At 38.6% G+C, this 14712-nt stretch overlaps 3 protein-coding genes across 4 annotated transcripts in view; 2 read left to right on the top strand and 1 right to left on the bottom strand.

Annotated features, from left to right (window-relative positions):
- Positions 1–1021: 1021 nt before the first annotated feature.
- Positions 1022–2069, bottom strand: setd9 (SET domain containing 9). Its single transcript, XM_061798092.1, has one exon. The coding sequence runs from the start codon at positions 1920–1922 to the stop codon at positions 1098–1100; it is 825 nt and encodes a 274-aa protein (XP_061654076.1). The 5' UTR covers positions 1923–2069; the 3' UTR covers positions 1022–1097.
- A 92-nt stretch (positions 2070–2161) lies between these two features.
- Positions 2162–11207, top strand: dcun1d1 (DCN1, defective in cullin neddylation 1, domain containing 1 (S. cerevisiae)). Of its 2 annotated transcripts, none has more exons than XM_061798093.1 (7): positions 2162–2270; positions 5971–6184; positions 6615–6783; positions 8631–8761; positions 8858–8940; positions 9402–9498; positions 10577–11207. In XM_061798093.1, exons 1-7 carry the CDS (start codon positions 2268–2270, stop codon positions 10651–10653), a joined length of 774 nt encoding a protein of 257 aa, XP_061654077.1. In that variant the 5' UTR covers positions 2162–2267; the 3' UTR covers positions 10654–11207. The 2 variants fall into 2 exon arrangements, with proteins under 2 accessions (XP_061654077.1, XP_061654078.1); XM_061798094.1 differs by lacking the exon at positions 2162–2270 and adding an exon at positions 2297–2430.
- Positions 11208–13371: 2164 nt separating this feature from the next.
- Positions 13372–14712, top strand: part of ccdc39 (coiled-coil domain containing 39) — a 34074-nt gene continuing 32733 nt past the window's right edge. Inside the window, exon 1 of the mRNA XM_061798065.1 lies at positions 13372–13437. Coding sequence (XP_061654049.1) covers positions 13372–13437 — 66 coding nt within the window. The remainder of the gene's footprint in view (positions 13438–14712) is intronic.

Consider the following 14712-nt stretch of genomic DNA (forward strand, 5'->3'; position numbering starts at 1 on the left):
ATGGATGAATTAATATAATAAAAAATTGCCAGCGTAGACTGCCTTTAGGTCTCTACGTAAATCGAAACAAATTAAGTTTAGTTGGACCGTGAGCTCATATGGCTGTATCTGGATTGGAGGCACAAACTGTGAGAGTTGATACGGCCCTGCCGCAGTGCTTCCATTTCGAAGAGTATCGCGATTTCCGGTTACGACACTGTATGGTTACAGCCCGAGCAAGTATACAGTAGTTGTGCCATCAAGAGAATTAATCCACCCTGCGAGTTGCGGCGGCTGAGCGTCTGGCAAGCATCAAGTTTCTCAAGCCCGACTCCGTTTGGCTAGAGTTTTCATTCGCATCCAACATGATTTAGACGGCTCCTACTCCGCCTGCCCGGCAGGCATACATCAGGTTGGTAAAGTGGTATCGACGTTGCAGTATTTGAGCCTTTTTTCCCAATACTGGTATCAGTGCATCCTTATCGTGCCAGTCTATCACAGGTGACATGTATTCACTCCAACGGTCAATTGAGGGTCTTCAATGGACACGCATGTAATCTGGGAGGACGTTTCTGTACCAAACAGTATTATTACAATGCAAGTGTAGATGTCTGTTAAATATATTCTAGAAGTTATCATTTATTTGCTTAGCTTGCATTAGTATTATGGACGATTTTAGATGTCTCGCCTTCAAAAAGATGACTCAGCATCATCCGATGGAAGGGCGCCTGGACCAAGGACGTGATCGGATGTGGTCGGGGACGTGACAGGTGTTGGTCCAATGTTGTGTGTTGTGTCTTATTGTTTAGAACATTATGTCTGGGAAAAACCCTCCTATTTTCAAATAAATGCAGGAGCGACGGGAGAGATTGGTTAGAGCGTGTTGAGAGGCTGTGATCTGAACAATCTCCCATACGCCCTCCTCATGAGAAAAAGAAACCAGTGTCTTCATTCCTTTTGTGTCTATTTTTTATAATGTTGGGTAAGATAAATCCAACAATGTCCCATGAGCTGAGTTTAGAGTAATAATCATAGAAAGAGCTGTGGAGGCATACTTTATTTTTCAGTACTTTTCACACTCTGACTGATACTTTTTCGGTCTGTGTTATAGCTTGACTCTAGTGTACAATAGTGTAGTAGTTGGAAAATAGCTCCTCTCCGGCTGTAATGTCTACGAGTGATATGAGGACCACGCAGCGGAGAGGTCTTTGCGAGTGTGGGCTGTAGTTGACGTTGGGAAGATAGCGGCGAAGCTCGATGGGAAGCGTGTCAGGAACGTCGTACTCCTGGTAGCACACGTTGGCAGGCCTCTCGTTGGAGCAGTTGTTCACATACTGACCCACTGCCAGCGGGTTCCGTGGAGTGCCCGTCAGCCAGCTGGTATCACTTGTCTCCAAAGGACCCATTCGGTCTCTGCCACTGCATGACTTGTACACCATCTTGGAGATCCCTTTGTCATTTCCATCAACCAAGACAGCGTCAATGCACCTAAAGACAAATGGGTTTCTGATGGATTGGAGGAGAATAGGCTCATAAGGTTGATAGATGGTGCCAGGATACATGGCAACTGTTGCTCCTTTGGGTACCAATCCCCTGGTGACAAACACTCCAGTTCCTGCAGAAGGAAGCGTGCTGGGCTTCCGCTCGATGCAGAATCCAAGTGATTGGAACATGACATCGTGTCCACACCGCTCGTTGTCACTTTCTACCTGGCTGTGAAAGTTCCCGAGCTCCACACGACGATTCGCCCTGTGGAGAAGTCGGAAGAGCTGCACAAGGCTCCGTGACACTTCCTCGTCCGAGACAAGCTTGTCCTCACAACGCCCTTTGACTTGGCGAAGTGTTTTCTCATTTTTAGAAATGTTAAGTACAATCCAGGGCAGAAACCGGTGTCGGTATGACTTCCACGTGAGCCGAAATCTCTCCAATACTTTTCGTAACATTCACGGACTTGGTACAAGTTACAAACACTTGGACTTAGACAAATGCATTATGTGCAACAACGACTTAATCACTTCCGACAAGGTGCTTCGCAATAAAGGTAACCTTGCGCCTGGTTATGTATAGCCAATGTTTTTTTTCACTACATATATCATAAATTGAAAAGAATATATACAGGAATCGCATTATTTAATGAAATTATTTCTACGTAAATATTCGCTGAATGATTAAAAACGACTATAACATTTTAGTTTGAAAAGTCGACCGGAACCTTCCTTGTTTCTGTAACAACTTTTACACGCTTTAGCCAGCTGGATGGGAGGAAAGGGAGCCGAGCAAAGACAAACATGGTAAGAAATCTTACTTGTTGGCTTAGTATGCGCATTAAATGTCATTGATAACGAAAACGTGATGCGTCTTGTCAACAAACCGACTTAATTGCCTTAAACAGACCTTCTGGTTCACCCCAAAACGTACCTATGCGCGTTAGCCTGCGCTAACTAGCTGAAGGTAATGAGGCTAACTCGTCCTATGAGCTAGCCAAGCTGCTAAAGGGTTTTGGATGCCAACTTATCAGAGTTCTTTCTACACTCTTTTGTCAAATGACAGCCTTGTAGTGTTGTCCGCCGGCTTTTGACAAGGTGTATCCTTCCTCAAACAAATGCTGATCAGTTGGTCACAGCTGTCAAACAGCGTTCTGGCGTGTGATAAGTGAAATGTGTGTGTTTGGGTGTAGATGGAGCTAGGCTCCCATCCCATGTTATGAAGTCAGTCTTGTAGTGGGCTTCAGATTTCAGTTTATTTGGGAGAATTTGCCTTGGGGTTTTTCCCCCCACATTGCAAATAAGAGCAGAGGTGGTGAAAGTACTCTCACTCTGTATTTAAGTAGAAGTATAGATGCTGTAGTTAAAACAAAAAAAGACTGGTACGAGTAGAAGTACTCATTCAACTTCTGGACCAAACTGTAAAAGTAAAGAAGTACAGACTGAAATGTACTTAAGTAACTCCCACAAGCAGGAGTTTAATTTGTTCCGTGACCAATGCTCGTAACGCAGTTAACAGTGGTGCCTTTTCTTACGATTTTAATTTGTTCCATGACCTATTTTTTTATTATCTTAGTTTACAGTGGTCCCTTGACTTTTGAGTTTAATTAGCAATGGGACAAGATTTGCCCAAAATGCTGAGTCTGGTTGGACTAGCCATTTCAACCTATAAAACAAAAACTTTGAAAATTAGATGATCGGTCCCAGACAAATTGAGTTTTTTTGTGTGGGGAAAAAAAATTGCCTTTTTGAGGAATCACCAACATTTTGATTCAAATTATAGTAAAACAGTGAAACGCCATTATTTTTCAACATATCTCCTCGACCGTCTCATTTCATCTGCTACTCAAGTTTCAGTAAAGATTTCCACCAATCGCTCGTATGGGCTGAAATTGAGAGATTTCGATGGGTGAAAATTACTGTGATTTTTTTAACAGTGTAATTCACCCTGAAACTCTACTTAACTAGGGCAAATGTACGGAGCCCCAGACATGACGTAAAAAAAAAAAAATACTAGTTCGTGTGCACGAGCTACTAATTTGTGCGCACGAAATAGTTCCAGCGTGCGCACGAAAAAGCCGTGGCTCTGTAATGGACTGGAGGGTAACCAAATCGAGCGCACTTTTACGGACTTGTTACAAACGACGCAGCCGAAACTGCAAGACACATGCGATGGCTTCAGGGTAAGTTTATTTTCTTATCATGTTCTAGTCAATATCTTATTATTCTACATTTAGGCATTTATTTGATTGGGTCTATGTTTGCTACTTCGTTACAGTGAGTAGTAGACTACTCTTTGTGTGTTTGTCGGAACTGCAACTCTGCTTCGACTTTCAACTTTGAAAGAGGGTGCGCTCGATTTTTCTTACCCTCCTGTCCAGTATGGAGACCCTGTAACTATTTCGTGAGCACAAACAACTACTTCGTGCGTATATAATAACTATTTCGTGCGCACAAAGTGGTAGTTTGTGTGCACAAAGTAGTTGTTCATGCGCACAATGTAGAAGCTCGTGCGCACGAGATAGATTTTTTTCCTCCCTCATGTCATGTCTGTGGCTCTGTACAAATGGAACATTATTGGTGGAAGAACAGTGTGGGCAGTAGAATAGGTCATGTATATCAGCAGTCAATTTTTCATGTTTTTTTGGTGAATTAATTTGTTAAAGGTGATTTTTTTAAGGCATTTAAAGTGCACATTCCATGTTTCTTAGAAAATTCCACCAAGATGGTGGCCACTTGTTACGTTGCTAGTTTTATTTGTTCTGTGACCAAGCTTGTAACTCAATTTACAAAGTTACTAGGTCTGGAACTGATGATAATTTGAATAATAAATTCATCTGTCCATTATTTTTCAATTCATCCATGAATCTGATAAAAAAAAAATGAATACATTTCCATCTCATTATTAAAAAACAGGACATTATTTCAAATTGACAGTGTAGGAACTGCACAAACAAATTGATTATGATTCAGTTACTGGTCTGGTCTATAACGTCAGAAAATCGGCAAAAATGATGATTGCTTTCCAAAATAAAAGCAAATAATTGCAAATGTCTTATTTTGATTAAACACAAAGATAATCAGTACGCTTTCATGGAGAATATTAACAGTTGAAAGGCTGAAATTCTGAGGATTTGACAATTTTAGGTTACTGTAATTTCTCATGTATAATGCGCACCCATGTATAATACGCACCCCCAAAGTTGACCTCAAAATTCTGGAAAACCCTTCTACCTATGTATAATGCATTTTTTACAATGCATGATTTTGCTTCTACCCATATGATCAAAAGATAAAGTATTATCTGTATTTTTTTTCATTTTTCATTTTTTCAAATAATTATTCTTAAGTTAAGCACTTTATTTGAACAGGTAATACTTTCTTTTCATTTACTTGCTCTTATTTTGAAATTCACAGCCCTACTTTTATTTAGTGAATGAGAAAACACACAGTTGTGCTCATATGTTTGATTACACAGGCAGAATTTGTAAGATGGGTACTTCTAATTTTTTAAAGAAAACATGAAGGGCCAGGCGAAAGACATTTAGTTTTATTTTAATGGGATTCAAATTAAACTGTCAAGCATTTCAGAAAAGCATTATCATCAAACAAAACATAACCATAAAGAAATTAATGATTGTTGTTGTTCAGTCATCAGTCGCATTTAAATATATATATATATTTTTTGCTAATTCTGCCAGGGTATGTAAACTTATGAGCACAACTGCACATATTATGCAGTCATACATAGCCCTGTCATATTGGAATAAAAGTGTAGGGTACACCTTTTTAATAACCTCTAGGTGGCGCTGGCATATTAGAATGAAAGTGTCCATCTTTCTCAAAAACTCTAGGTGGCGGTGACATATTTGAAATGAATGTGTACCGCTTTTTAATAACACCTAGATGGCGGCATACATTTATAAAATGGGAAAGTCTTTTTCATTTCCCCCTATACCTATGTATAATGCGCACCATTGATTATTTACATTTTTTTTGGGGGGGGGGGGGGAAATGCGCATTATACACGAGAAATTACGGTAAACAATGTTGCTAAACGATTAATCGATTATCAAAATAATCTTCAATTAACTTGTTAATTGATTAGTTGATTAATTGTTGCACCTCTATATGTTACCTTGACTTACAAGTTTGATTTGTTCCCATAACATTCTCATAACTCAATTTACAGTGCTGCCTTGATACGTGAATTGGGGTACTCATAAGTCGAGATATTTCAATACAAAAGGAAAAAGGAACATTTAATTTTTACTGTTAGTTATATGCAATACCGGTTTTGAAAACTTGGCACCATGAAAAAAAGTCCTCTTTTATTAACTTTCATTGTTATCGTACTAAGAAGAAAATAAAGCTTCAGTAGGTAGCATTGTATTTGTGCTTTGTTACTTCCCACCACTATATGAGAATATAATTGTGGTTGCTTGCTACAGCTGATTCCCACGTTTGTCTTGATGTGGTTGTGTTCTTTTTTTTTTTTTTTTTGCAGAACAAGCTGAAGTCCTCACAGAAGGATAAAATTCGCCAGTTCATGATTTTCACGCAATCCAACGAAAAGACTGCATTGGTCTGTCTGTCGCAGCATGACTGGAAACTAGAGGTGGCCACAGACAAGTTTTTCCAAAATCCAGAGCTCTATGTTTCCACTTTAAAAGGGGCTTTAGACAAGAAGAAGCTTGAGCAACTGTACAACAGATATAGAGGTATGCAAATAAGAAAATGCTATACACAAATACATTCAGGATATATATTCATTCAAATAATCTTGTTCTAGGATCGCAGAAAGATTGATCACAAAGTACTACACTGAACCAACCTTTATTGAGCCATGGCACATATTTTTTTTTCTAAAAAAATTTCACTGCACACCACTAAACAAAAATGCAACAAAATGTACTGCAATTAATGATCTCGTCTCAATTTATTTCCAAATTTACTTGTGTGTGAAATCTGCGCCTGCATAGATAGATGAACAAAGATACATTATTTGTCGTAGATTAACAGTAGTTTTTGGTCAAGTTATGTAAAATTGGATAATTTCCTGTGACACTCCTGCTGATCTCTTATGGTACAGTGGTTGGGAATCACTCCAATATGAATGTCATAATTTTCATTGAAAACCTTTCCACTCAGATCCTCACGACGACAACAAGATTGGCATCGAAGGGATTCAGCAATTTTGTGACGACCTCGGTTTAGACCCTGCCAGTATAAGTGTTCTTCTCATCGCTTGGAAGTTCAGGGCCGCGACACAGTGCGAGTTCTCGAAACAGGAGTTCATGGACGGCATGACAGAACAAGGGTGAGAATTTAGATCCAGTAGTGCCTTGACTTATTAGTTTATTTTATTCCAAACTCGCAACACTCTAAATATCTAAAATAATCTTTCACCATTGATATTAATGGAAATGCCATTAATCTGTTCTATCCCTCCATTAAAACCCCAGCACAATATTTTGACCATGTTTATTGCTGAGAAAAATAGCACTCGAGTATTGTACTTCATAAATACAGTAAAGACATAATTAAAAAGAATGTAAAAAAATCAAACAATTTGTGCATCAAGATTAAGTGTGCGGCTCCTTCTGGTGTGTGCAACTTGGCCACCAGGGAGGAGTGAACTATAGACATACGGATATAAATAAAGACGACGGTCGCACCTGCTCAATAAGATGCAGTAATGTTGAGTTGTTTTTTCTCAGAGGATAAATAATATATGTGACCCTCCACCACGAAACCGATCAGAAGTCGCATGGCTGTGTTTTGAGATATAAATTTAATGAATAGGCATTTAAATGCTTTCCACTGATGTATCGATCATGGTAATCGGGTAACATTTTGGAGAAGATATGTCCATTTAAAGACCGGAAGCGGTGTTTTAACGTTAGCCTTGCAATAAGAATGTGTTGTTTACAACACGAGGGACTGTATTACGGCCTCTTGTTGATTCACGTGCAATGACGTACATTTGAATTAAATCTGCGGCTGCAGAGAGCCCCAACCTTTCTGCTGATACCAGACACGATGTGGTTTTCCTTGTTTTGCGAGCGGCAGCAGCCGATTTGCGTCATTGATTTCTCATCGTTGTGGGACTTTTCTCATGGAGATTTCGTGGTACCCTCTCAGTAAAAGCATTTTTTTTGAGGCAATAAGATAAAAATTCACATCAAACAAAACACGGCTTTGCAACTTTCGAACGGTTTTCATGCTGTAGGGTCACATATGCCTGTGAGTGTTGTTATAGTGTTTGTGCATGTGTTTTGGCACCGTTTGTGTTCAAATATCTGTTGCTTAAAGGGTCATAACAAAGCAACATCGATTCTAGAAGGTTTTGACTGCAGATTTGCATCCAGATTCTACGAGGGGGATTCAAAAAGTAATGAGCTCAATTTAATATAACCTACACATAATTGCCGCCAGCAGCGGGCTACACCCTGAACTGGTTGCCAGTCAGTCGCAGGGCACGAATAGACACGGACAACCATTCGCACTCACATTCACACCGTCACTATGTGGGAACTTAACCCACGCTGCGCTGCACCAAAGTCAAGCGAATGTACCACTACACCATCAGTGACTCATTTCAATTATCAGTAGGTTAAATTAAATTGGTCTCATTACTTTTTGACTGCTCCCGTATTTGTTTCAGCTTTAGTTTGATGGTAAACTTCAACAACTGGGAATGACAATAAAAGACTTGAAGCCTCTTTTTCGAGTTGATTATCTGCTAAAGTGCTGCTTGTTGTGACGTGAATTGAGTTCACTGCTACCATCTAGCGCTCATAATCTAAATGTTTTGCTCGCAAGTCAAAGCACAAAATTGGCTGAGGGACAGCTCGTATCTCGAAACTCTCAAGTCACCTGTAAGTCGGGGCACCAGTGGACTCGTTAAAAATGTTTCAGGCTGCAGCTTTATATGATGATATCAGTTCAATTGCTGTAAAATATATGTGCCCTGCGTTTGGCTGGCGACCAGTTCTGGGTGTACCCCGTCTCTCGCCCAAAGTCAGCACGCCTGCAATCCAAGTGAGGATAGCGGTATGGAAAAGGAATGGATGGCAGTTTTTTTTATTCGTATTTATTTTTTTATTTTGCCCCATGCATGTCAGAATACTGAGTCATATTGTTGAGTGCATTGTGTCTCCTCAGGTGTGACAGTATCGACAAGCTAAAAGCTCAACTCCCCAAGATGGAACAAGAGTTAAAAGACCAAGGAAGATTTAAGGACTTTTACCAGTTTACATTTAATTTTGCGAAGAATCCTGGTCAGAAAGGTTTAGGTAACAATGAACTGTGATACACCAAATGAATGACTATAACCTTGTATTAGTAATGTCTATTTTCAATTGTTTTTTCCTTTTGTTGTTTTCTCATAGATTTAGAAATGGCTATTGCATATTGGAATTTAGTATTGGATGGAAGATTCAAGTTTCTCGACCTGTGGAAAACATTTTTAGTTGTAAGTAGTGCGCTCCCAGTATGCACCTTTCCAATGTTTCTTCACATTTTGTACGAGATCGTTCGACTACATGTTATTCCTATCTTTTTGTGAGTAATGTATGTCAGATGGCCATTAAATCGGAATTAGGCACTTGGCTCTGCAGTGTAAATGCAGCCAAAGAGAATTCGTAGATATCAAATACAACTGTATTTATAAGGTAGTTTTTATACAATGACATGCAACACAAAGGGCTTTACATAGTTAAAATCAATTCCCTCCTACCCCTCATCCACGCCCACACACACACACACAGACACACACAGGTAAAAATAATGATAACGTAATGACTTATGGCTGGGCACAGAGAATCCAGGTAATATATCAGTACTTTCAAAGTATACGACATATACGACAGTATATTCTCGTGAAAACTCTTGGCACCAATGGCTTGACTTTGACTTCATGTTTTGTTGTTGCAGGAGCATCACAAAAGATCAATTCCAAAAGACACATGGAACCTGCTGCTAGACTTCAGCACAATGATCACAGACGACATGTCCAATTATGATGAGGAAGGTTCGTCCTGCACTTAAATGTTTTTTAATGACATGTCCCCTGTACGCGTGCATAGAATTGGGAACTCTATGAAATGTACATAAAATAGAATAGAATGCCTTTTAATGTCCTTGTATGGTGCAAATACAGTGATGACTTGATTTACGAGATTGTCATTCCGAGATTACGCTTGTAACTTAAAACACTCATATTTCAAATAATCTTTCCCCATTGGAATGCATGAAAATGCAATTAATCCATTGCAGTGCAATTAGCTCCCCCCCCCCCCAAAAAAAAGTTTTTATTTTTTTGCATTTTATAAAAATGTACCGTAATATCCTAAATTGAATGTAAAGAATTAAGTAGTTAGTGCAGCATGACAGTTGGCAGAAGACTAACTAAGCTGCAATACAATGTGGCATTTTTCGCAGAGGCTAAAGAATATATGCCTGTGAGTATTGTTGTATGCTCTGTCTGGATGAGCAATGCAATGTGTGCATTCTTCGTGTTCAAATTAAGTTGTTTAAAGGGTTATAATTAATGCAACCTTGATGCTTGTTTTGTTAGCCTTTCTATGGAAGTTTGCGTTGTGTGATAGCATTAAGGTGGCGGAGTTAGTCGTTTGCTTAAATACACAATGTCTAATTATCTTTGTTTTATGTTTATTTTTAAAATAAACCTCAACTAGCCTGTTCACTATCTGCCAAACTGCTTCTTGTTGTGAAGTTTGCAGCCAACATAGCTAGTGCCCGTAACTCAAATTTGTGCTCTCAATTCAAGACAAAATATCTTGAAAAACTCATAAGTTGGAAGACTCGTAAGTTAAGGTTCCATTGTACAAGAAAATTGAAGTGGAACTCCGTTTGTTTGTTTCAAAATAAAAAACAATAAGGTAAGACCAGACTAAAATATGCAGTGAATAAGGAACTGTGAGGCACAGTTGCATAATGTTACAAAAAGTAGCTTGTAGTAACAATTCCCCCCATTTATTTTATTATTATTATTTTTTTCATAAAAGTAGGATTGTACTTCACCTAATTTCACTGTCACTGTTAAACATCCTGGCCTCAAGACATGTATTTCTTTCCCCCTGCATCAGGAGCATGGCCGGTACTCATTGATGACTTTGTGGAGTTTGCACGACCGCACATCGGGACCAAAAGTACTGCAGTTTGAGCTCCTCTTAACAACAGCCCACACAAACTAGAGAAAAGAACACGTGGCCCACACTGAGCTGACAACTACGTTGCCTTTTCAATCCTCAGGACTGAAATATTTTACACAGCAGAGACTTTATATATACATACACGTGTGTGTGTGTGTTCGTGTATGTACATGCATATCACTTTGTTGGTCAACTTGTGGTGGTTTGACGCTGTTATCTACCATATTGGGCTTTTTTTGTGTGCGTGCGTGTGTGTGTGTGTGTGCGTGCGTGCGTGTGTGTGTTTGTGTGTGTGTGTGTGTGTGCGCCGAAGCCAAGCAAGAAGAGGCACCCTGTCAGTTTTTGGATGTGTTTGGGCTCTGCTCAAATGTCAACACACACTCATGACCTATAATGTAAACATTCTAATAATAATGACTTTTAATTTGACTTCTGAGTGGCATCCAGATTTTTGTTTTATGATACATCTCTGTGACTATTCCGTATGAACATTAATCTTAATTTTTTTTTCCAAGATCAATGCTGTTTCTTTGAACGTAAAATAAATGTTTCAGTTTTTGAAGCAGCCTGCCTTGTGTGCTTCGAAGCTGTTCTCAACAGCCTCTGCGTGATGAATACATTCTTAAACTTTCAGGCTCAGGTTAAATGAGGTCAATCTTTGGAAGATATCTTCTGGTTCCTCCCATCCGTGGATGTCATGTTTAAAAGAGGAATGATTGAGACTCAAGTTAAATTAGTATTGGACATTTGCTGGCCACAACATTGAGGACATCTGCACAAAGATATTGTTTTCTTAGTGCTGGTCTACACAGCTGCAAATTATAACCAAAATAAGTATTAGTTTTGAAAATGACAAAATGGAAAGAAAAAAAAAACATTCTTGGGAGGATGTACAACTGCATTGCATCACAGTGATTTAAATTTTTTTTTTAACCTTATCCAGCAGGGGTCTCCAACAAGGGATACATTTTACAAGGACCCCCACATAATCCTAAATGTTCATTAAATATAATTGCAATTGGACCCCTAAATGCCCTAAGAAATGAAACAGACATTTTTGAGAGAAGAAAACATCGTTACGATAACAGATTCAGTTTTTTGTGGATAAAAAACGTTTTTGTCAAGAAAAAAAGTATTCTGTAGAACTAAGATGTATTTTGTCGAAATTAAATGCATTAACCTCATGAGAATAAAGTCGTCATGAGGGGGAAAAAAGTCAGTTTCAACAAAGATTAATAATTAAAAAAAAAAACCTTAAAAAATGATATTGCACCTTTTATTCTAAAAAGGTCTGCTTTATTCTCAAGAAAATAGGACCAACAATGGATATAAAAAGTATACACACCCTTGTTCATGTCCCAGGTTTTTGTGATGTAAAAAAATGAGACCAAGATGAATCGTTTCAAAACTTTATCCATTATTATTACCTATAACCTCTGAATGCAATAGAATTGTTTTTTAAAATATTTGGAACTGGGCCTTCAAGTTGGAGTGAGTTATGTACAGTTCCAACTAGCAGTCAGTGTTAGGACAATATCTTCAGGCTTCTACTAGAAAGTGGGGAAGAAAAAAAAAGTAAGGAAAGCCTACAAGAACAACTGAACTTTATTTGGGAAATTTTTGGAGGCACTTTAAATGATGGAAGCTGTGTGCTGACTTACATTTAACATGAGTTTAAATGTGATTTGTTAATTCTGAAGAGTCACATCCCAGTTATAAGAGGGTGTGCACACTTGGGCAACCACATTATCTCCATCCATCCATCCATTTTCTGAGCCGCTTCTCCTCACTAGGGTCGTGGGCGTGCTGGAGCCTATCCCAGCTGTCATCGGGCAGGAGGCGGGGTTCACCCTGAACTGGTTGCCAGCCAATCGCAGGGCACATAGCAACAAACAACCATTCACACTCACAGTCATGCCTACGGGCAATTTAGAGTCTCCAATTAATGCATGTTTTTGGGATGTGGGAGGAAACCGGAGTGCCCGGAGAAAACCCACGCAGGCACGGGGAGAACATGCAAACTCCACACAGGCGGGGCCGGGGATTGAACCCGGGTCCTCAGAACTGTGAGGCTGACGCTCTAACCAGTTGATCACCGTGCTGCCCCACATTATCTCAATTGTCTATTTTTACTTGCACTATTGAAAGAAGTTTAAAAAAAAAAAGTTTTAAAAATTGGTTTGTACAGGGTATAGGTCCCATTAATGGTGGGAAATGTTTTGAAATGATTTAGCTTGGGCTCATTTTTTAAAATCGCAATAACCTGTGGGGTGTATAGACTTTTTATATGCACTTTATATTCTTTATAAAATACCTCTTTCATTATATTACCAGTATTTTATGTTTGTTTGCACAAGTATCTGTACTTCTGTTTAGGTACAGTGCATCCTACTGCACCCCTCCATCTGTAGTGGTTGCTAGGTGACAAGAGATGTAGTTTAGTAGTCGTCCTAGTTTAGCAAGGAGAGCATCTAGCAGTGGCATGTCATAAAGCACCCTCCAAACTGTTGCCTTTCAAATGACGCATCCCTGTGATGACATCATCAGAGAGAATGACTACGACACCAACTTGCGATGTCGTACAATCCATTGCTCTAGGGAGACGGGGGAAATATTTCTAGGTTTTGATGTGCGCTCACATCAGCCAATGAAAGAAATTGCTCTCAATATAGAAACTTAAATTGAATTAAATAAATATGGCCGCATTCGCAGCAAAGGTTTTATCAGAGATGGGCTGGGAGCAGCACTATGCACTCCCAGTACTCAACAATGAAAACAAGGCTTTAATAGACGAGGTGAGTACGGTCCTGATTTATTTCTCAATACCACGGACGGATATGTTAAATACATACTTTTTCTTAACTGCAAATGCAGTGTCTTATTTTTAATGAATCACTTCAAATCCTTTTCCACTATTAATGTGACCAGTAATTTGTACAACTCTATTTAAAAAGAAAAAAAAATAATTTTATTCAGCTGGAAATGGTGCCTTAGTAAAGGTGGAGAGAATTATGAACAGTTCCAAATAGCAGCCAGTGTTAGCACGAAACGTTCAGGAAGAAGAAAGCAAAAAACGTCAGAAGAAAACCCTACTTGAACATCTGAACTTTATTTGGGCTTAATACTGTAAGAGTCCCTTTAAATGGTGGTAGGTGTGTGCTGACTCCCATTTAGCATGAGTTTGAATGTCATTAGTTAATTCTGAACACAGCCCAGCAATAAGAGGGTATGCACACTTGTGCAACCATATTATCTCAGTTGTTTATTTTTACTTTCCTCTCAAAGAGATTTAAAAAAATCAATTGTGTTGTGCAGTTTATAAATTACATTAATGGTGGGAAATGTTTTTGAATGATTTATCTTGGTCTCTTTTTTTTTTAAATAAAAACAAATATTTTTTTTTACTGTTTATTAAAAAAACTAGCATTTGTACCAGGGTGTGCAGACTTTTTATATCCACTGTATATCAAGGAAGGGTTCTCAAACATTTTGGGTCCATGGATCCCTTACGTGGGAGAATTTTTTTAATCATTAATGCTCATGCCAATTAATCACTTTCACCAGTGCCCATAATTGTCATAGGAATTAAAAAGTTGCCTGTTTTCGAGCAAAAAGTCGTCATGGTATGATAACAAATGTATCTTTTTTAGAGAAAAAAAGTTGTGATGTTATAAGAATAAAGTAGAATTTTTCTGAGATAAAGTGGTGACATTATGACAAAGTTTAATGAGGCAAGAAATTCATTTTATCAAGTGAGTTTAAAAAATACAACTTCATTCTTGCAATATTACGCTTTTTAATTCTCCCCCAAAAAATAGATGAAAGTTTTGAAAATATACACCTTTTCTTGAGAGAAGTAGGACCTTAGTCCTGTGCTAATATACTTTTTGTTCTGGAAAAAAAAAAAATTCTTTCTGGATGTCAGATTAATGTGGTTATAAGTCACAATTATACTGCATCATCATTTTTAATGGTCCCAAAGCTAAAGTAGGGGGAAGTAATTGGTTTATTTATTGCAATTAATTTTGTGGACCCCCAAGCTACACGGCTCGCGGACGCTTGGGGATCTA

Source organism: Phyllopteryx taeniolatus, chromosome 14 (genome assembly GCF_024500385.1).
Source record: "Phyllopteryx taeniolatus isolate TA_2022b chromosome 14, UOR_Ptae_1.2, whole genome shotgun sequence".
Taxonomy (NCBI): Eukaryota; Metazoa; Chordata; class Actinopteri; order Syngnathiformes; family Syngnathidae; genus Phyllopteryx; species Phyllopteryx taeniolatus.

What these genes read in the sequence shown, in the direction of transcription:
- setd9 (XM_061798092.1), bottom strand. Translation starts at nt 1,922, where the DNA reads ATGTTACGAAAAGTATTGGAGAGATTTCGGCTCACGTGGAAGTCATAC.
- dcun1d1 (XM_061798093.1), top strand. An exon ending in ACTGTACAACAGATATAGAG is followed by an intron (nt 6,185 to 6,614) that starts GTATGCAAATAA and finishes CTTTCCACTCAG; the next exon opens with ATCCTCACGACGACAACAAG. An exon ending in TCCTGGTCAGAAAGGTTTAG is followed by an intron (nt 8,762 to 8,857) that starts GTAACAATGAAC and finishes GTTTTCTCATAG; the next exon opens with ATTTAGAAATGGCTATTGCA.